The sequence below is a fragment of the Eschrichtius robustus genome, chromosome 9 (genome assembly GCF_028021215.1).
Source record: "Eschrichtius robustus isolate mEscRob2 chromosome 9, mEscRob2.pri, whole genome shotgun sequence".
NCBI classification, from domain to species: Eukaryota; Metazoa; Chordata; class Mammalia; order Artiodactyla; family Eschrichtiidae; genus Eschrichtius; species Eschrichtius robustus.
The window spans coordinates 125,524,645-125,548,147 of NC_090832.1; the positions used below are offsets into that span (position 1 = coordinate 125,524,645).

The 23,503-nt window shown below is 41.3% G+C and overlaps 1 protein-coding gene across 1 annotated transcript in view; it reads right to left on the reverse strand.

Annotated features, from left to right (window-relative positions):
- The window catches only part of UBE3D (ubiquitin protein ligase E3D), a 145,370-nt gene that overhangs the window by 43,021 nt on the left and 78,846 nt on the right, over positions 1–23,503 (reverse strand). The window contains exon 9 of the mRNA XM_068551048.1: positions 12,849–12,987. Within this exon, the coding sequence (XP_068407149.1) occupies positions 12,849–12,987 (139 nt within the window). The remainder of the gene's footprint in view (positions 1–12,848; positions 12,988–23,503) is intronic.

Genomic DNA, 23,503 nt, shown 5'->3' on the forward strand with positions numbered 1-23,503 from the left:
CTGGCCTGGTCCTCCACACATTCTCTGTTCTAAATCTTCTCTCTGCTGAGCAATCAGTGGTTCCTGGGTGGGCTCACGAGACGTTCTCAGCGGAGGCTCAGGACGGTGTCCCTTCCAATCCACCATTCCCTTGAAGGCTGGCATCCTCCCAGGCTGCCCTTTCCGCTTCGAGCCAGAAAAGCTCCTTCAAACACACGGTGGCTTCCTCCACGGAAGAAGCCAGTGCAGTCATTTCAATCTTGATACAACTTTGTTACTAAAAGCAGACATGTAGCTTTAGTTGCCTCTTCAAGGAAGCAAGACCAGGAAGCCACTTGGCTAAACACAGCCATGCTCAGTGTGGGAAAGAATCAAGTCCCTTTGTGAATAGCTCTGGGCAAGGGGAGAGTCTCACGTTTTAGAAACCTTTCTTGGAGTAACCATACTTACAAGTAAAAGACATGCAAACGCGAAACCACTGGAAAATTCCTAAGCCACAAATGTTTCAATGTGGGCCAGGATCAGAGTCAGAAACAGAAGTTGAAACCAAAAGCAGAAGAAGCCTGAGGGAGGGTAGAGAAGAAGAGAGAGGCAGAGAAATCAAAGGCTGCGCAGAGAACATTCCAGGTTTCTCCTCTTGCTTTTCTCTGGCACACAGCCTACCTGACAGTGTTTTCCCCTCGCCTGCCTCCGTAGGAAAGGGTGAGCCGGGTCTCTCAGGCGGGAAGAGCCGAGGGCCAGACAGCACCCTCACCCCATCATTCCTGACCTTTCTTTGTGGCTGGTAGGAAGATCCTGTGACAGAGATCCCATTCTCTTGGAGAGCAAAACGAAAAAAACAAAAACAAAAACCCTATATTATGTGGCTTTATCTATGCTTTCCTTCAGTTAAACACTTTCGAGATGTTCAAAAGAAGTAAGGACTTAGTCCCCTTAAGGAATAGCGTTATATTATTCAGTCTGGGTGAATAAATTAGGAACAGCAGGGAACAGACAAAATGACTCTGTGTGCATCTACTTTCAAAGGAACTTTAGATCTTAACCCAACTCCCTCATTGCACAGACAAAGAAACTGGGACCCACAGAGGTAACCTGGCTAGGCGGGGTCACAAAACCCAGGTGGTGGCAGATCTGAGACTAGAGCTTGAGTGTCCTACATCAGGGTGAGTGACTGTCTTAGGACACCAGCCTTGCTATGAGAAGGAGAGGTTACAAGGGCTGCACGGCCCTGAGGGAGAGAGTATGCTAAGTTCATGCTGAATGGCACAAGGATGAGTCACAGAGATAAATGACCCCCGGATTCTACCAAGCACCTGAGTGCGGAAGGGAAAAATCGCGATAGAAGAAAAAAAAAAACCAAAAAACAGCAAAAGAAAAAATACAAACTGCATGACAACAATTCAGTTTACTTCATTTGTTAGGGACTGTGTAAGGTGCAGATTAATAAGAAAAAGTGAAGAAAAGAGGAAAATAAGCTACTTGAGCTGATGACTAGGTGTTCATCATAACTGAAAGATTTTCGTCCTTTACATTTCTCACTTCGGTAGGAATATATTCCATTTTCATTGAAGTGTTTCTTACCTTGGTTCTCAAAAACCTTTTTCAGAAACGTTTTGGGTGGTTTTTTTTGTTTGTTTGTTTTTTTGCTTTCCAAAAATTAATTTATTTTTTTAGGGGTGTTAGTTATAATGCAGATCCCTGGGCTCTCCTCCGGAGTTACTGAAGCAGAATCTCTGGGGCTCTCACTCAGAAGTCTGAATGTTGAACAAGTTTCCTATGGACGCTGCCATACAAGAAGCAGAACCATCCATAATCCCGGCGTTGCAGAATCAGCCAAACCCGTCTGTCCTCCAGGCCTCCCCTCACCCACTTCAGAGTTACTGAGTCTGAGGCACAGACACAGTGAGTGCCCTCCAATCACAGAGGCTCCCCGGGCCCTGCCAGGCCTGTGAAGGACTGAACCTGTTTGATTTGAAGATTCTATACTTTTAGGCTCAAAGTGCAAATAAGTATTGCTTTGCTAATGAAAAACATACCAGATTTTTCTGTCATGAGGATGTATTTTCCCTTCAAGGTCAGGGGAAAAAAATTACCTTATTAAAAACAAGCAAACAAAACAAGAGACAGAATGATTGACTTTCTGGGCTACGCCTCATCCCTACTTCTCTCAATAAGGCCGAAGCCAGGGCGTCCCAGCCCTACCAGGCTCCCCACCAAGTGGTAGCCCCTCAGAGTAAAGGCCATGGAAGGCCTGGGAACTGTCCCGCTTTGCCTACAAGCCCAGCTCCTTGGAAGGGATAGAAATTTCTGAGGAGCAGCGCATGTGGCGGGGAATCTGGGACAGGGGAGCAGCCTCTTGAAAGAAGCAGTGTAGCAGCGAGAAGACTCCTGGGCTCGCTGACCCTCTGGGAGACCTCCAGGCTCTTTCCTGGCCCCTCCGTGTATTCTCTAGAATGTGGCCAAACAGCACAGTCCAATACGAGAAGAGACAGAGGATGGAGAATTCAGACTAGAGACCTGTATGAATCTAAGGATACCTGCTTATTTCCCCAAACCACAGAACGCCCCACGGGGCAGAAAGGAAGGTTAGGGCAACATCCTTTTCACATCCAAATTGTTGAGGCAGTTCTCAGAAATCTGTTTTAAGGAGAGAGATTGAAAATAGCCAGAGCAGTAATCACCACCTTCGAGACTGGATTCCCTAAATATAATGAGTGGCACTGAACCCCGGATTATCTCTGCCCACTGAGGACGAAGGCGTTATAGAAGGACAGAAAGAAGGCCTACGTGCCTTGGGACCTGAGGGCACCAACGCTGCATGCTCTCGAATCTCTGGACGGTGCGTGCGGATCAGGACAATTTCTATCTAGCAAGCGCCTGCCCATCTTGATGCGGGTCTTCCTGCCTCCTAATTCCATCTGCAGCAACCCTTGGACATCTGGAGTGGCTCGCAGCCTCCCTCCCCTCTATTCCCACCTGATAACAGGACCCCGGTTTATAAAGCCCTCCTTTGACAGTCTCCCGGAAGGCTGACTGTCTTCATGCCAGTGACAAAACAGAGGAAAAGGAAGAATACAGCCAGTAATTGAGTCCCAGCATCTCCAACGAGGCCAACTTTATACCAAAATATATTTGTGTGTGTGTGCGTATATATACATATATAGAACAAGAGACACTAACAAGAATTACTCTAAAGTGTCAATCCTGGTGACTCCCAGTGATTTTCACTCCCTTTACATTTTTCTGTATTTCCCAATTTTTATCATCAAGGTGATTATCTTTTTATAATCATTTAATAAAACGTTACCTTAAAAGATAATAAAGGCTATAATTTACCTAGACATGAGCATGGCATATGATAGACAAGACCGTTTACGTAGTGTAACGTCTGAAAGTAGACAGGAAAAAAATGGTGTAGAGATAGAATCCTCACTTTCCCTTTCTGTAGCCCCTTTGTTGCTCCTCATCTGTAAAGTTCCTGGGCCCCTGCCTACCCATTTCTTGGAGCCCCTATATAGACTGCATATACCTATAAAAAAGTTCTTAAGTTGGAACCACAACTTCAAACTTCCATACAATCAAAGCCTTTCACCTGAGATGCCAACTAATGGCCAAATGACTAAACCAAATTTTTATGTGTTGTTTTCTTCTCTTCTTTGGATACAGATATTAAAACAGGTGGTGAAAAAGTAGCTGGATGGGAGAATTATCTGTAAAATGATTAATTTCTGAACAATTGAGAAGTTGAATACAGCTGACCCTTGAACAACGTGGAGGTTAACCTGTGTGTAACTCATAGCTGGCCCTCTGCATCCGCAGTTCCTTTCCATTGGCGCATTCGAACAACCACAGACCACGCAGTACAGTGATATTCACCATCAAAAAATACCATGTATAAGTGGAATCATGCAGTTCGAACCCATGTTGTTCAAGGGTCACTGTATACGGTTTTCACGTCATGGAAATGTTGACACTGGATATCAGTGTGTTTCTTAAAGTTAAAATCAAACTGCAACGAATTGTAAAATTTTTTGTTCTAATTCTGTGAAGAATGCCATTGGTAGTTTGACAGGGGTTGCGTTGAATCTGTAGATTGCTTTGGGTAATATAGTCATTTTCATGATATTGATTCTTCCAATCCAAGAACATGGTATATTTCTCCATCTGCTTATATCATCTTTGATTTCTTTCATCAGTGTTTTATAGTTTTCTGAGTACAAGTCTTTTGCCTTCTTAGGTAGGTTTACTCCTAGGTATTTTATTCTTTTTGTTGCAGTGGTAAATGGGAGTGTTTCCTTAATTTCTCTTTCTGAATTTTCGTTGTCAGTGTATAGGAATGCCAGAGATTTCTGTGCATTAATTTTGTATCTTGCAACCTTACCAAATTCACTGATTAGTTCTAGTAGTTTTCTGGTGGCATCTTTAGGATTTTCTATGTATAGTATCATGTCATCGGCAAACAGTGACAGTTTTACTTCTTCTTTTCCAATTTGTATTCCTTTTATTGCTTTTTCTTCTCTGATTGCTGTGGCTAGGACTTCCAAAACTATGTTGAATGAGAGTGGCGAGAGTGGACATCCTTGTTTTGTTCCTGATCTTAGTGGAAATGCTTTCAGTTTTTCATCATTGAGTATGACGCTTGCTGTGGGTTTGTCATATACGGCCTTTATTATGTTGAGGTAGGTTTCCTCTATGCCCATTTTCAGGAGAGTTTTTATCATAAACGGGTGTTGAATTTTGTCAAAAGCTTTTTCTGCATCTATGGAGATGATCATATGGTTTTTATTCCTTAATTGGTTAATGTGGTGTATCACACTGATCGATTTGTGTATATTGAAGAATCCTTGTATCCCTGAGATAAATCCCACTTGATCATGGTGTATGATCCTTTTAATGTGCTGTTGGATTCTGTTTGCTAGTATTTTGCACAAAAACAGAAATATAGACCAACGGTACAGGATAGAAAGCCCAGAGATAAACTCACGCACATATGGTCACCTAATTTACAACAAAGGAGGCAAGAACATACAATGGAGAAAAGACAGCATCTTCAATAAGTGGTGCTAGGAAAACTGGACAGCTACATGTAAAAGAATGAAATTAGAACACTCCTTAACACCATACACAAAAATAAACTCCAAATGGATTAAAGATTTAAATGTAAGACCAGACACCTTAAAACTCTTAGAGGAAAACACAGGAAAAACACTCTGACATAAACCACAGCAAGACCTTTTTTGACCCACCTCCTAAAGTAACAGAAATAAAAACAAAAATAAACAAATGGGACTTAATTAAACTTAAAAGCTTTTGCACAGCAAAGGAAACCATAAACAGGACAAAAAGACAACCCTCAGAATGGGAGAAAATATTTGCAAATGAAACAACAGACAAAGGATTAATCTCCAAAATATACAAACAGCTCATGGAGCTCAATATCAAAAAGACAAACGATCCAGTTAAAAAAATGGGTGGAAGACCTAACTAGACATTTCACCACGGAAGACATACAGATGGCCAAGAGGCACATGAAAAGATGCTCAACATCACTAATTATTAGAGAAATGCAAATCAAAACTACAATTGGATATCACCTCACACCAGTCAGAATGGCCATTATCAAAAAATCTACAAACAATAAATGCTGGAGAGGGTGTGTAGAAAAGGGAACCCTCCTGCACTGTTGGTGGGAATGTAAATTGATACAGCCACTATGGAGAACAGTATGGAGGTTCCTTAAAACACTAAAAATAGAACTACCATATGACCCAGCAATCCCACTACTGGGCATATACCCTGAGAAAACCATAATTCAAAAAGAATCATGTACCAAAATGTTCATTGCAGCTCTATTTACAATAGGACCTAGAGTCTGTCATACAGAGGGAAGTAAGTCAGAAAGAAAAACAAATACTGTATGCTAACACATATATATGGAATCTAAAAAAAAAAAATGGTACTGATGAACCTAGTTGCAGGGCAGGAATAAAGAGACAGACATAGAAAACGGACTTGAGGATATGGGGTGGGAGGGTGAAGCCGGGGCGAAGTGAGAGTAGCATCGACACGTATCCACTACCGAAGGTAAAATAGTTGGCTGGTGGGAAGCAGCCGCATAGCACAGGGAGATCGGCTCGGTGCTTTGTGACCACCTAGGGGGGTGGGATAGGGAGGATGGGAGGGAGGCTCAAGAGGGAGGGGATATGGGGACATGTGTGTGCATACGGCTGATTTGCTCTGTTGTGCAACAGTATTGTGAAGCAATTGTACTCCAATAAAGATCTATTAAAAGAAAAAATCAAACTACACACAAGTAACATAACTGAGAATTTCCTGCTCTGGAAAAGTATACATGACCCTTAGTCAAGGCGCTTCATCAGCTTCACCTTCCCCCGTGGAACAGTCTATGACTTCAAATCCATCAAGAGCTGAGGAAGCTTCCCTGACTAACCCTGTCAGGTGCAAATAGATAAGCTCTATAAAGCTCTTTTGCTTCTTCTCTTCTACAAGTTTTCACTGCATTATGCAACCACACAGCATATACATAAAACTATAGTCTGATGAAGTTCAACTTATTTGCCAGGATCCGTACTGCTCATACTACTCCCTTGGCTGAAGGTTGTGGTTCTCTAAAGGATGATATTAATAAAAGAGATACTGTTGCTGCCATATGGTAAAACTAAGATGCGCAAGACCCAGGGCAATTAGAGAGGACCATTTGGTACCTTCTTTGATGTAACTGCCATGAGATGGAATACGTAATAGACCCAGAACTAGAAGACCTAGGTTTGAAACACAGCCTTGCGTTTTGGTAGTGACGTGATCTTGCCTACATTACTTACCTTCTACCCCTTTATTATTATTATTATTTTTTTAAACAATCTTTTTTTTTGTTTTTGGCCACGCTGCACAGCATGCGGGATCTTAGTTCCCCAACCAGGGATTGAACCTGCGCCCCTGCATTGGAAGCATGGAGTCTTAACAACTGGACCACCATGGAATTCCATGCCCCTTTAAAATGAGGGTTGTTGTGAGGATTTTAAAAAGGATAATGTCTGTGAAAACATTTAAATTACTGTAGGATGTAGCAACTTACCTGGGTAAGAAAAAGAAGCCTCAGTTCTGGGGCTCTATGGCCTGGAAAATCCCATCCACACAGTTTGGATGGCCGGGCGCAGTGGGCAGAGCTTGGAGTTAGAGGTGAGGTATGCGAATGAACAAAAGGGGCTTCCTGAACTCGGAGCTCAAGGCCGTAGAACATTCCTACTCTCTCAGTTGAGTGTAAGCTCCCAAGGTAGACTCCCCTCGGGAGTTCTCGGTGGGAGTCCAGCCATCGGTTAGGAGAGAGACGGAGTTGAGCCAGATGGCCCCATCTATTAGTGGGAGCCCTTGCCATATGACTACCTAGCGACGCTGTGTTTAGACTGGATGAGGTCCGAGCGAAACGGAAGGGGCAGCAGGTGCAGACCGGGAAAGCAACGCTCAGCCAAGGGACTGCTGGGCCTCCAGGCAGGGTCAGTGTGTACCACAAGGGGCCACAGGCACATATTGTTCCTGTTGTACCTTTGGATCAACGTGGCCCAGACCAGGAGGAGAACCACCTAGTCACTAAAGGGAGAGATGCTATCCTTCTGACAATCCACTAAGCTTGCAGCACTACTTCTCTGGGAGATAAACAAGGCTGACACAAAGACTGAGAATGTGAGCGCTCTGCCTCGGTCACTGTCATCCAAATCTTTCAAGATCGGACAGGACACTGTCTCCCCATCTGTGCTCTGAGAGCATTAATCCCATAAAACGCCCCGAGGAAAAGTCTTCCTGATATCAAGTTTTAAAAGCATTTACTACATTCTTCAACTAGGAGGGTCACACTGCCTCCTCCGTACACACTTGAAAGGCCCTGAAAAGTCTTGCAGCTAAAAAAAAAAGATCTAACTTTGTTTAACCAAACTTCTTTTAATAGGCAACATTATCTGGTGGTTAAGAATGGGGGTGGAGGTGCGGTCTAGAGCCAGGCTTTGAACCTTCTGTTCCTCCACTCACTAGCTGTGTGAGCAAGCTAATCTCCCTGGCTCAGTTTCTGTACCTGCAGAATGGGAATAATATTGATAATATACGTTCCTCATGGTGTTTCTCATAAAAATGAAATGAACGAATAAGTACAAATCGTCGAGAACAGGGCCTGGAATACAGAAAGCACTGAATAAATATTAGCTATTGGGGCTTCCCTGGTGGCGCAGTGGTTGAGAGTCTGCCTGCCAATGCAGGGGACATGGGTTCGAGCCCTGGTCTGGGAAGATCCCACATGCCGCGGAGCAACTGGGCCCGTGAGCTACAACTACTGAGCCTGCACGTCTGGCGCCTGTGCTCCGCAACAGGAGAGGCCGCAACAGTGAGAGGCCCGCGCACCGCGATGAAGAGTGGCCCCCACTTGCTGCAACTAGAGAAAGCTCTCTCACAGCAATGAAGACCCAACACAGCCAAAAATAAATAAATAAATACATAATTAATTAAAAAAAAAGAATGGTACAAAATATTAGCTATTTTAATTTGCATTATTATTATCTGATGATTAAATATCTCATGGTTTTTTATGAGTGGCACCTATTTATATGCTAAGCAACTTGTGTCCCACGGAACAGGGAAAATCAGGTGTAGCACAAAAAGCCTAACACAGGAATCAGAGTTTCAGTCTCCAATAACAACTTACCCTTCCTGGCTCTGCTCCTTATTTATAAAAGTAAGGTCATTAGACTAGTTGATCCTTCCAGCTGCAACAGTCCAAGATTCTAAGAAAGAGGCACAGAACCATTAAACCCAGCGGCCCCGACCCAGTCCTGGATCCAACCTGGGTGCTCTAAGGTTCTACCTTCCAGAGACCTTGTTCAGATTTAAAGTTGCCACTGCAGGACTTCGGGTTAAAAAGCCAGATGCTGTTCACCAAGATGGATACGGAAACTGCCTTCTGCCACCTCCCCGCAGAGCTCTGAAGCTCTCAGAGGGGAATCAAACTGGCAGCAGTTACAGTGGCAGCAGCTGCCACCCGCCCCCTCCAAAGGAGCCGTCGACACCCCCAGTCCCCTCTGCCTCAGCTTCTGGCACCGAAGCATCGCTCCGGTTTCCCCTCCTGTGGTCTCCAGGGCCCAGAGGGAGCCTGGACCTGTCTACTGGTCATTCTGCTTATCTTGGATCTTGCCAGCTCCTTCCAAGGTCGACCCCTTCCTAGAGTCTTAGTCTTTCTCATTTGTACAGAGCTCCAGGCTGTCATTTCAGACACCCATCTATGCTCAGTCTTGTTGATGTATCTCAAATCTGGACCTTACCCTTGGAGTCCACTGTGTCCCGGCAGGGAAAAAGCTGCTGCTTCTGCCCCTGAGGGTGTACCGCCCATGCCTCTGCTTCTCCCTAGCTCAGTCCCTTGGAATTCTCTAGAATGTCAAATGGCCATGCCAGTTTGCATTTTACTTGTGCATCTGTCCACCCATCTCCAGCCAGCCAGCCAGCCAATATTTATTAAATGCTTCCTACAGCCGAGCACTGCCCTAAGTTCTGTGGATGCAACACTGAGCAAAAACAGACATTCTCCCTGTTCTCATTCAACACACATTTTTGTACAGGAAAAAAGACAAACAAAAAAAATGAAAAAGCACTCTAAATAGTGAAAAGAGCCATGAAGAAAATAAAACAAGGTGAGATTATAGAATAATGGTGACAGGGAGCGGGGGAATTTAGTAAGGGGCAGGGGGTGGGGGTGAGGTTAGGCTTCTTAGGGGAAGGGACACCTGAGCTGAGACCTGAAAGACAAGAGGACCCAGCCATGCAAAGCTCTGGTCCAGAGTATTCTCCTGGAAGCATAGAGAACAGGCAGTGCACAGACCCTGCGGCCAGGACCAGCTCGTGAGAGGGAGCAGGATATAAGGCCAGTGTGACTGGAACAGAGTGAGTGAGAGGGAGCGAGCAGGAGATTAGGCCAGAAAAGGAGGTAGGGACAGATATGCTGGGCTTTGTAGGTCCGGATAAGGAGTCTGGATTTTGTTCTCACTGCAATAGGAAGTCACAGAAGAACCGTAAGCGGGGAGTGATGTGGTTAAGTCCATCCTTCTTGGGGCTGCAACAACTATGGTATGTGATTAGCAATACACCAGTGATTCTCAACCAAATCCTACATCCTGTTTGCTCAGAATCATACCAGGGATATTACGGTACTGGACCAGAGCGGAAGTGAAAAGTATAACAAAACCACCCAACGATATCCCTGTTAGCCTGGGAGAAATGTTGCACTATAATTTAAGAAGTTAGAATTTCATATACATTAATGGCTCTAACTAATAAGATAAACCTTTCCTTCTGGGATTTGGCAGTGATAAGAGCTCAGGCAGTAGTGCTGTCTGAATCCTCAGAAACCTAAAATAACATTTTTACAGAAAAAGCAGCATTGCTCACAGTAACTGACTCGCCCTGGAAAGTTAGAGAACTGGAAATGTAAAGATGGTATCTTTAACAAGTGTCATTCTACTATTTTACAGCTCTTGCCAACACAGCTCTTTTAAAACAAAAAAAACAAAAAAACAAAAAAACGCGCACTAAAGTGAGTTTCCACTTGAAGAAATAAATCCCCAACACGGGCAACATTAGCAGCCCGGTTCCTTGCCATTGTAATAACTGATAAGGTAGGTGTTCTGAAGATGAAAAAGCAGAGCATCTCTTTCTAATCCCGACAGACAGCCTTCCCTGTTCACTGATCCTTTATCTTGGAGTGAAGACCTGCGTGGGGAAGTCAATTCCTGGCATGTCCTTGATAAGAATGCATCTTTCCAGGGGTAACGGCAGGGACAAGATCTCTTTAGCAGACGTTGTTTGTGAACCCGCGCCCAGTTTCTCTGTACCTCTGAAACTGGGAAAAGCGTGTGTGTGCCGCTGACAGTCATGCTCAGCAAATGCAGTGAAAGCAGAAGAAGCGCAGTCACTAACAGAGAGGGACAGTCAGCAATTCACGTCCCGACGGTGAGAGCGCCTGTGATGAGAGGTGCCGGGAGCGAACACGGACGGCACGCAGGGCGGGCTAGGCTTTCGTGCCTGTGTGTGTATGTGTGCTCGAGGTGAGCGCCTTGAAGGAGCTGGTTTTCCTCCGTCTCCTGGAGAAGAAGTACAGATTGGGCCTCCTCTCAAATCCCCCACGCCCGACCTAGATTACTCTTTTACCTTTAATCTCTTTAAGTCTTGCGTGGAGGCTACCTTGTAATAAAATGATTCTAGATTTATATCGCCCATGGATGACGGTTCTATCTCCCCCAATAGGCTGTAAAATCCTCCAAGTCCGAGTCATCTCTTTTGCTCCTCACTCACCCGTCATATAAAAACTTCCAACAGTGTAGAAGGGAGTGAAATAAAAAATAATTGTCTTCCAGCCTCGCTCCCCAAAGACAACCACTATTAAGTTTCTCGCATCTCCCATAAAAGTTTGTGGGCGAACTTTTGTGTTCAATGTTCAATCCAAACAGCAAAACTTAGAAGAAATATGGATTGATACACAGAATTTTAAATCAGTTCCAGTTCAGGGCAGTAGACAAATAATTACAATAAGTACATAATAGGGGGGGTGTTGTGGACATTCCAAGGCAGATATGACCACTCACACCCCGTTCACCTCCTGGGGCTTCGACAAGCACTGAATTTGGGTAGCGGAAGCTGTTACCCAGCATAAGCCTGGCGAATCCAGCTCTGTCTCTAACATGCTGGCTACTCCCTGGCCAACTGACTCTCTGGGTCTCAGTTTCCTCTCCTACAAAATGAGAAGGTGTTCTGTCTGGTCCTTGAATCTAGGACCTTCAAGCTGATAATCGAGTAATGATAAATTCAAACAGGTATGACACAGCCAAAGTCCGAAATGTGTCTATCAGGAAGAAAATCACAGAGACAATCAATGTAACAGAGTACCAGGAGAATATGGATGCAACTTATTATGGAGCAGTTATTATTATTATTCTTTTTACCAAATTCCTGAGCTACATTTCATAGGAAAATCCACGTCTTGTTTTACCACAGAGATGCACCAAGCAATATCCGCCAATTCTGAAGTTATCTCAGGACACATCAGCAACCCTTCAGAAGCAGAAACAAGCCACCCACGTTCAGTCATTTCTCAGCAACGCATGTGGCCTGCTCAACAGGCTCAGAGGGCTTGGGAATATTTTTCCAATGCCGAGAGTCACAGAGAAGTTCAATAACATTCAGTAGCTATATGGTCACAAGTGAAGTGACCAGCCAACATCTGAATTCTCATATGCCACCTTGGTGACAACTAGCTGCCTACCAGGGAAGGCGTCTTCCTGCTGGTCAGTCCACATGTGTTGTTCTGTTCTGTACTGCTCTGACCAGGAGCACAGATAAATACCCAGAGAAGGGAGGGAGTGGGGAGAGAGGGAAAAGGTGCCGAGAGTGGGGGGGGGATGCAGCCACTGTTAAACCTCCATTCGGCAATCTGACTGCAAGCTAAAAGCAGCAAAGATCCTAATGATGGCCGAAGATCCTTGTTCTAGGGCAAAGCTGGGAAAAGGGAAGTGGCATTCACAGGTGTCTTTGCCGAACCTTCTCGCCTCTTCTCTCGGAGGCAGGAAAGACGGAGATGACGAGAACAAACCCCGGGTTAGAGAGACATGGGTTCGGCCACTACTAGACAATTGTCTAATCATTTCTGAGGCTCCATTTAGCAAGAGACAGAACAAGGCAATACATGCGTTGTGCTCGTTATTACTGTCCTGTGAAAACGTGGGTTTCCGTGGGCTAGCTCCTGGTAAAGACAGGATCCTTAAAAAACGATAACGAGTCAAACTGAGAAATCACACCGTGGTAAAGGAGCCACGCCTTACCTGGAAAGAATTCATGCAGCGGAGGGAGGGAGGCAACGTGGCATTACTCCTTGACAAGATCAACAGCAGCTCCAAGCAGGTTGCAGAGGGCAGGGTGAGGCAGTGGACACTGATGTCACTTTCCCACGAGCTGGCGAGCCTGAAACACACCAATGGGTGCAACGTCATCATTCCATCCGGTCAGACGTATTTCAAAAACCTGATGTAAGGAGAAAACTTTTGGTTGTGGGAGAGAGAGAGCGATGTACAAGAAATAGAAATAAAATGGTTATACTAAAAATTCACAGAGAACATGTACAAGACGTTTTTATAGTGTTTTTGAGAGAAAACAGAGGGATTAGGCAATTTTTCTCCAGGTCAACAGCTCATACTCAAAGTTTAAGAGTTGTATGAAATGCAGTCTCATTTGTGAGGGACCTATTGGGGTGGGGGGTTAATAGCTAACACATCAAACGCTTCCTCTGTTCTATGCCCTGTTCCACATATAGTAATTTTGTTCAACCCCCAGAGAGCTATGAAATGGAACTACTGTTATCCCATTCTCCACATGTGGAACTTCTTTCTGACCTGGATATGCCCCATGAAATATCTGGTTCTGTTTTTTTTTTCCAGACTTTTAAAAAGTGATAGCATCCTTTTATCAATAATTCTTATAAAAGCCCCTGTTCAGAACACAAACGAGAGTGAAGCTGCTGTCTTGCAAGGGAAGGGTTGGCGGAAGACCCCGTCATCTTCCAGAGAGACCTGTCTGAGATGCGACAGATGTTTAGAAAACGCTGTGGCTGGCTCTGAATCTTGGTTTCCTGACTTCCCATCTAGTGCTTAAAGGGAAAATCAGGAAAGCATTATGAGGATACAACGTACTAAGAAGGGCACGAGTCTTATGCTATCAACTCTTCTATCTACTTGAGTATTTCCTGCCTGCGCCCCTACCAAAGTGTCTCTTATCGCTGTCCTAATTTTGAAAGAGTAATAGATGTGAATTTTAAATATATATTTTCTCTTAAAAATACATGTTTGCCTTTCCTTAAACCTCTCTCTGTAAAGGTACCTTTAACCGAATCAGTGGTGACTTCTGGAAGTTGAGAGGGCATCAGTGGCTGAGGGCATAAGGGATTTAACACTCTCTATGACGAGCCACAGCAGATGCTTTAGCTGTGCGGTCCACCAGGTTCCTTAGGCTGATGCATCTCTGATGTGTGGTGGGGAGTTAACTCTGCAGCACTTGCCTACTGGCTGGACTGCAAAAGGACACTGTCCACTTTCCTAAAAAATGGTCTATTTCAGCAAGTGCACAGTTGGGTGCCTTTTCTATGTTTTAAAAATTACTCTTTTCTATTGATTGGCAAAGTTATTCTTTCTGCTTTTACCAAGTATATGACATTCCCAACATTTCACTGGCATGGAAGTAAACATCTTGCTGTCTTTGGTAAAAGTCAAGTGTCATACTAGTGCGATGGCTTCAAGCTCATCCCCCCCTCCTCCTTCCTTAGGACCCACAAACCACACGCTTACTTTCCATTCCCTGAACTGCAATATAGTATACATGCTGTGTCTTGCTCATACAGTCTTCTGGGCCTAGAAGGCTGTTATCCTTACTGGTGAACTTCTGTTCATCCTGCAAGAACCACTTAGGTAACACTTCTTGGAGACAGCCTCCTGTTTCCCTTACGAGAATTAACTACTTGCGTAATACTGTACTTGTAGCTATTACAGTCCTTAACCACCGCCCTCCTTGCATTCTTATCTGGGCTGTGTCTACATCTCTGACTCATCCTAGATCAGACACGAGCAACCACGGCCTGTGGATTCCTCTAACTCTACAGCTAGTGTGGAAATAAAGATAAGGTTAGTGTTGTTGTTCCGCAGATACACCCAGGTATTGACTTTTTTAGTGGCTAAAAGCAATAGTGATTTTTCACTATTTTTCACTTTTATTTTATTTTATTTATCAATCAACAACTTAAGTTTTCAGAATTGATACCGCCTGCCCTATCACCCACAATAGGGCTGACTAAAGTTATTTTCATTCTGAAATTTTTTTCAGTGTCTTGAAAAGGCATTTGCTTTTTCTGAATTGGATCTCTTGCCTCGACAAGAGGAGGCCTGGAGCATGAATGTCCCTTGGGGACTCATCTGTGAAACCCCCAACCCTAACCCTGGTTCATCATGCCGCAGACCGCGTCAGCAAGGGTGTCCCACAAGACGAAGGGAACACCGCAACCTGGACCGGGGCTGCTACAGCTCATAGTTAAGGGTCCTGCCAATCAGAGATCAACTTCAGCCACTTTCACTTTTCATCATTTTCTTCTCCTCTTTTGGCAGTAATCATATTTGCAAGAGAAAGAGGAAATGGTGAATTATACAACTAAATCGTTTCAGAACAGAGTTATCTTGGCTTATGGCTATAACATGCTCTCCACATTGAATGCTTAAATTTGACAAGTCTTAGGCCTTAGGTTGCTTCTGACTATCATCTCACCTGTGCCTACCCATCCAGACGGCGGGCCAGGCACTCTATTGACGGTTGTTGTGTCTAATCCTACAGCAGCCCTGAAAGGCAGGCATGTTCATTCCATTTTAAAGTTGAGGAAACCAGAGGTCAGAGAGTTTAAGTGATGGTCCAGCATCACGCAGCTAGTGGGTGATGGGACCAGGATTCACTCAAGCGAGCCCGAATTCAAAGCCTTGCTCTCTCCCCATCATACCACACTGATCTCTGAAGACATCGTAAGTAGCATTACCCTCTCCAAACAAACCACAAGCAGGACCTTAGTAAAGGAATCTGCCAACGCCTGTTTCTTCTGCATTTTAATTCTTTAGCTTGTAAAAGATAGAGTTAAGAGTATCTTCATTTTTCTGTAGGAAATTATTTTACCCTTTATAAGCTGCTACTTTATTACATATATACTCTAAAACTTGAATAAGAAAGGTGGTAAGATGAACATGGGAAAATACACCTATGTCATGGTAAGCGAAAATAGTTCTACAGTGAGAAAAAAAATTAGGAGGCAACACAAATATAAACGGTTATTTCCATGAGAGGAATATAATAACCTGTTTTTTACATTTTCTTCTTTATTCTTTCTTATTTTCCAAGTGTTATTTTTTATAATCAGAAACAAGTTAATGTTATGATGTTGATGTGATCTGTGGTGCAGACAAAGGAATGTTTAAATGCTGTTTAAAGGTATCAACATGCTGCTAAGTGGCTATGGTGTGACCTATCAAAAAGGACACTCAAATAGAAAATAAAATACATTAGCACTGCCTTGTCACTCACCAGCAAGTGATCTTGGATAAGCCAGGTTTCCTCATAAGATCTTGGAGTTTATACATAACCTAACCAATGTATCAAACCACCAAAAGTTACATAAAAAGTACATTCATTCCACAAATGATAACCATAGTCACAAAGAAAAAATACAATTAGTTATACATGTTAATTAGTCATGTTTCTCTGTAATTATATGTGTATGGCATGTAAATCCAAAACTGGCATTTTTAATTCAATCTTAAAGTATTCTGTGATTTAACAATTTTTATCTCTATTGAAGCTCAGAAAGGTGAAGAACGTTGTCCTGATCACATAGTCAGTAAGTGATGGAGAAGAAACTCAAGCATGTTCCTCTCCATCTAAATCTCATTCTTTTTTTGCTATATCATAAACAGAGCAAAAGCATAGTAGATATTTTTTAATAAATTTTATCCAAAAAAATAGAGAAGCCCAAGGGCAAATAATGGGATAAATTTTATTTATTTTTTATTTTTTTGCTTTACATAAATTTTATTATTAGAGTTTGCAAGCAGATATATCTGATATTTATCAAGTTTTGCAATGAGAGAAGGAAATTTTACTTACTCTGATCTAAATCCTATCTCCCTAGTCCTCTTTGGGATAAATTTTAGATATCTCAGAACATGTCATTTTTTTTTTTTAATTTTATTTATTTATTTATTTATTTTATCTCTTATGGCTGGGTTGGGTCTTCGTTTCTGTGCGAGGGCTTTCTCTAGTTGCGGCAAGTGGGGGCCACTCCTCATCGCGGTGCGCGGGCCCCTCACCATCGTGGCCTCCCTTGCTACGGAGCGCAGGCTCCAGACGCGCAGGCTCAGTAATTGTGGCTCACGGGCTTAGTTGCTCCGCGGCATATGGGATCCTCCCAGACCAGGGCTCGAACCCGTGTCCCCTGCATTGGCAGGCAGACCCCCAACCACCGCACCAAGAGGGAAGCCCCACATGTCATTTTTTAATACTTTGAACAGCCTTATTTTTGACATCAGACAATCCAGCTGGACCTAATATGGCTCTCAAATCCTAATATTCATCCTATCCTTTTTTTTTCTTCAGTATACATTTCATTTGCCCAGGACTTATTTTTTTTAGTGTTAAGATTTATAAATTTTCTTTACAATTTTAATTGCATAAAACATTAATCACATGAAACATCCATATCTGTGGAGAAAGAGAGAAAGTAATACATGAAAAATGAAAATAGCTGTTTTGGAAAGTTAGAGCTACGGGTAAGTTTTCCCCAAAACTTCACTTAATGTTTTTAATTTTTTTTTTTAATTTAGGAAGAAAGAAATGAGAACAGGAAGGAAAGAGGGAGAAAATTCAGTTTATCTTAATCTAAGTACCAAACTTATTATGTATTATTTAGGGCATGTGTTGTTTAAGCCAGAGGTGATACTTGAGACTATCCACCCATGGCTCAAATATCAATACAAATTTCTGTTAATGATATAAACATTTTAAGAAACAGGATTCTAATAATCCAGAATCTGGATTATTTCTGGTATTTCCTACAAAGACATCATAGACCTAAATCACATTAGACCTATAAAATCAACAAGATACTTCAAACAGAATAATGAACTAAATATCAATTGAAACCTATTTCTGTGATTTTTAAAGCACTGAAGAGGAAAAGCCTTCCTAGGAGACCAGAGCTGTCAGCCAGGTAACATCAGTCTAAGAGACCAAATGCGAGTAGAGGACACACCATCTTTATTTCTAAACTTCTGCCTTGACAAAATTCCCTAGAGAAGCAGCTATGGCCTATCTATTTTAAAAGAGGCAATGAGAAGGAGAAAAAAAGTCATTTTCCATCACTTCTAACAAAAATAGTGAAACTGAGAATCAATCAAACACCAATCAATATTAAGAAAAGAACTTGAGAAAATAGAAAGGTGATACAGTCTTCTAGGAAACACAGAGGTCATCTAATGTAACAAAGGCAAAAATGACAAATAGAGATCATATAACACCTCTACCAAAAATTACAATTATATCAAAAGAGTCCAACACACTGTAATATGGTATAAAAGAGCTCAACTTGAAAATATTTAACTTAAATCTCATGTTTCTCATATTTTAGTAGTTGATTTGGACCCTTCAGTCCTAGAAAGACCTAAAAAAGCAAATAGCTTTCATTAATGATGTTGAAATATAATATTGTATATACCTATAGATTCTTAAAATTCAATTTCAAAGCTTTAACAATGATAATCTCATTAATTTAAGCTGTCAAAATACCAAATCAGGCAAATGACCAAAACTTAGTGCTAGAATCATTAAAAACATACAACCATTTAATACATAATTTGGACAAAGAGTCAAAAATTTTAAAATTCTTATATTGTCAAGAACACAAAATTCTGCAACAACTAAATGTACTGGCATATCTGTTATGATAAGCCGTATTAACTCCATCATATTTAAATATTTAAAAAGTACTAATTTATAAAAATAGAACTTGAAAAATGCACATACCAACTACTGCTTATAAATTTCAAAATAAGGTTCATTAAGTGATGAACAGTATTTCTTTGAAATTACAGTGTTTTCTTTGAAAATCACAGGAAAAAATGAGCTTTTAAAATCACAAATGTCAAAACAGTTCTTCAACTCTCTTTGAATTAAAGGGCTCTTGAGAGAAGAGATTTTGGTACACAATTCCTGAAAGCTATGGCTTTCAAACTTTGCTCCTAAGACCTATAAGCTTATCAAGAGAGAGATATAAACTTCTTTCTCTCTCCCACATATCAGAAAGCACGGGGAAAATGGTTCTGCTTAAATAAGACACCAACAAGGCAATCTCAAAATTAAGTGTATTAATTCATGCCAAAAAATAATGAGAGATTTTGCTTTTTGTAAATGACTGTAATATTGCAAGATACCAGTTGTTGAGAACAACGGACTGGCATTATCCTTATCACTAAAGAAGAGAACTGACCCTACGAACATGCGTGCCAGAAACTTCATAATTAGAAGTAATATCATTAGAGATGTCATAATTTAAAGAAGCCCATCTAAAGAGGCCAGCTAATTTCAGATTTTTAAAAACTTTTTGGTGTAGAAAATGTCAAGTATACAAAAGGATATTTGGAAGAAAATAAATTTAAAAACTTATACCATATTCAAAATTAAAGTCAAGATGTGTTAATGGTGTAAGTGTAAAAAACAAATCTATAAAAAAGAATCTTTCCAGAAAAATCTAAGAAACTACAACAAACTCATAAGCCATAAGGGCTTTATTTTTTTTTAATGGTATTGTTAATAAACAAAAAATCTTTAAAAATCACAGGCAGAGGGCAGAAACCATTGTGATCGAAAGAACTACTACATATTTATAAAAGGAGGACAAAGGATACAAATTCATTTTTTAAAAGGCTTTCAAGTAGTGATTTCCAAACCATCTGAACGTCACAGGTTTCCATGATAAGATAATTAAAACTATGAAGTCTCTCCCTACAATGGTGTTTATTTATACAAAGAAAATTTTGCACAGAATTTTGATTGTTTCTCAGACCACCCAATCCCCCAAGCCCATTCGTGCCCTCCTTTCATATATACATGGAATCATACAGTATATGAACTTTTTTTCCCTGGCTTCTTTCACTTAGCATAATATTTTTAAGATTCATGGACCTCAGCATAAGAGCCACTGTTTTTTAGGTCAAAATCTGATTTCTAATTTACCATATTTGATAACATATTTTAAAAGTTCCAACTAATTATACATCATAGTATTTGTGTTAGTATATTTTAGTGAGTATAACCAGTTAGAAAAAATTTTTGAAGCATTTTAAAGAGAAAGTCCCCTGGCTCACATTTTTTTGTTTGTTTGTTTTAAATTTTTTATTTATTTATTTATTTATTTATTTATGGCTGTGTTGGGTTCTCGCTTCGGCGCGAGGGCCTTCTCTAGTTGCGGCAAGCGGGGGCCACTCCTCATTGCGGTGCGCGGGCCTCTCACCATCGCGGCCTCTCCTGTTGCGGAGCACAGGCTCCAGACGCGCAGGCTCAGTAGTTGTGGCTCATGGGCCCAGTTGCTCCGCGGCATGTGGTATCTTCCCAGACCAGGGCTCGAACCCGTGTCCCCTGCATTGGCAGGCAGATTCTCAACCACTGTGCCACCAGGGAAGCCCCTGGCTCACATTTTTATCTCAATACATTACCAGAGGAAGTTAGTTGAAAAGGAGACTGAGAAATGCATTTCCAATCCTTTAATCCCTTTCCTGAGTAACTGAAGTCAATGTATGAGGTTGGGATGTAATAAATTAGGTCCACTCTGATGACAGTCTCATAAATAAACCTCACACTGGGCCTCCCTATCTTCCCTGTCCCATCAGGTGCCACCGCAGCCAACACGTCCATTGATCAACACTACCTGCTCTGTCCCACAGTTTAAGTCCTTTGCCAGTGTGGATGGAAAAGTGCTTATGATGCATGAATTACAAAGCAATGGATTAAGACTTCTTCTTTTATTATTTCCTAGACCTGGTATATTTCCTAGACCTGGTATAACAAACAGGTTATCTTCATTTCTCAATTCAAATCGGTTGGCAGTGACCATGTTGAGATGTCCAGTGAAAACACATTTGGTCTCAGCAGAGAAGAGACAGATGATCTATCGGAGCTGTATCAGCCCGTGGCTTCAGAATGGGTGTTTCCTGGTGGTTTGCACCATCCCCCCCTCCCCTCCTCTGCCTTTACTGAATACCGTCATCTTCAGCATCCCTGGCTACTCTTCACATCTCCTCCTAAGTCCACTCTCAGATGGCCTTCTTTTGAAAATCCAGACACTCTTCCTTCACGAGAGGGCAGTTGGCAATGGTGTAACTCATTTAGATGAATCAGGCCTGGCCAATCTTGGTATCCCAGCTATTAGTAACTGGACTGCATGACCCTACATCACAAGTGGCTCTCTCTGATTCATCAGAAGACGCATCCTGATGACTAAAAATTCTGTCCCTCTATGAGGAGAGATGAGAATCCAAATGCCAAGATCACTAACTTAACATATGTCAAAGCAACTCTGGTAACATGAAAGCCCAGATGACCACACCCATTTCAGGGAAGGTCAGAGAATCAATTTCCAAGTTATCTTGCATAGAGAAAATTCATTTCTACCAACTTAAATTCAATTCCCCTGTAACAATTTGATTCTTCTGTACCTTAATAAAATGAATATAAACCATAAGATCTACCAGGTCAGGCCATAGAGTCTCCTAAATTTTATACCTCTCATTTACCCATTAGCGGACCCTAAAGAGATGTGATTATGGAGACTGGCAAGTATACTCCAAAGTTCTATTCAAAGGTTTTATGGATTAAGAAGTACCCCCTAGGTGAGCATCTTGAGTCAAAGAGGGAAATGTTTGACTAAATTTTTCCAAGGCAGAAAGAGATCTTGTTAAATGAAAGCTTTTGGAACCTGAGAGCAATTTCACTAAAACCCCCAAAGGCCACAATTTTTTTTAAATTATTAAATATATAGTTTCCCTTTCCTTGCCACCATACCCTTGAAATGAGCTATCCCTGATAACTGGCTTTCACTATTCTACATTCTGTTCATTTTGGAGAGGCTATTCTCAATATTTGGGACCAAAGTATGAAAAGGACACTGAAAATGTGGGTAATCATCCCTGTATAAGTGTGTGTGTGTAAGTGGGGGTGGGAATGGGATATTAAATGTGGGATACTCAAGAAATCAGTATTCTAGAAAGGCTTTCAAGTTATTCTCAGGAACTGATGAAAGGCAGTTAAGCACCTGAATTTACTGACATTAGGGGAGCTACAAAAGCTAACTTGTCTTTTTTTTTTTTTTTTTAACAGCAATACAACACACTGTGAATAGAAAAATGTTGCCATCCTCCGAACAAATTTATACTATAATAAGAAATTATTTGTGAATGTTAAAATGAGGAAAGCTTGCATTTTTTAGCCTAAGAAATAGGAAGATAGCAACACAATGCTTTTTGATGGTCCAACCAGAAAAGCTTTTAATTCTTTACTTTAAAATAACAAAAATATTTCATTTATAACCAAAGTTTTTTGTTAAATTATGATTACTCTTTACTTACTTTTTATTTTATATTGGAGTATAGCTGATTTACAATGTTGTATTAGTTTCAGGTGTACAGCAAAGTGGCTCAGTTATGCATATACATATATCCATTCTTTTTAAGATTCTTTTCCCATTTAGGTTATTACAGAATACTGAGTAGAGTTCCCTGTGCTATACAGTTGTTGACTGTCTATTTTATATATAGTAGTGTGTATATGTTAAACCCGAACTCCTATTTATCCCTCCCCCCAACCTTTCCCCTTTGGTAACCATAAGTTTGTTTTCTACGTGTTTTCTGTGAGTATATTTCTGTTTTGTAAATAAGTTCATTTGTATCATCTTTTTAGATTCCACATATAAGTGATATCATATGATATTTGTCTTTTCTCTGTCTGACTTACTTCACTTAGTATGATACTCTCTAAGTCCATCCATGTTGCTGCAAATGGCATTATTTCATTCTTTTTAATGGCTGAGTAATATTCTATTGCATATATGCACCACATCTTCTTTATCCACTCCTCTGTCAATGGACATTTATGTTGCTTCCATGTCCTGACTATTGTAAATAGTGCTGCTATGAACATTGGGGTGCATGTATCTTTTCAAATTATGGTTTTCTCCAGATATATGCCCAGGAGTGGGATTGCTGGATCATATGGTAACTCTATCTTTAGTTTTTTAAGGAACCTCCATACTATTCTCCATAGTGGCTGTACCAATTTACATTCCCACCAACAGTGCAGGGCAGTTCCCTTTTCTCCATGCCCTCTCTGGCATTTATTGTTTGTAGACTTTTTGATGATGGCCATTCTGACCAGTGTGAGGTGATACCTCACTGTAGTTTTGATTTGCATTTCTCTAATAATTAGTGATGTTGAGCATCTTTTCATATGCTTCTTGGCCACCTATATGTCTTCTCTGGAGAAATGTCTATTTAGATCTTCTGCCCATTGTTTGATTGAGTTGTTTGTTTGATATTGAGCTGCATGAGCTGCTTGTGTATTTTGGAGATTAATCCCTTGTCGGTCACTTTGTTGGCAAATATTTTCTCCTATTCTGTGGGTTGTCTTTTCGTTTTGTTTATGGTTTCCTTTGCTGTACAAAAGCCTTTAAGTTTAATTAGGTCCCATTTGTTTATTCTGGGGTTTTTTGTTAACTTATTGATACAAACTTTCAAAACCTGTAAACTTGCTTTAGTTAGTGAAAGAAACATATATTTTCAGTGAAAGTATACTTTTGATACCTAAGTTCATCTCTTATTAACATCCCAAGCATCATCTTCAATTCTGCTTTCTA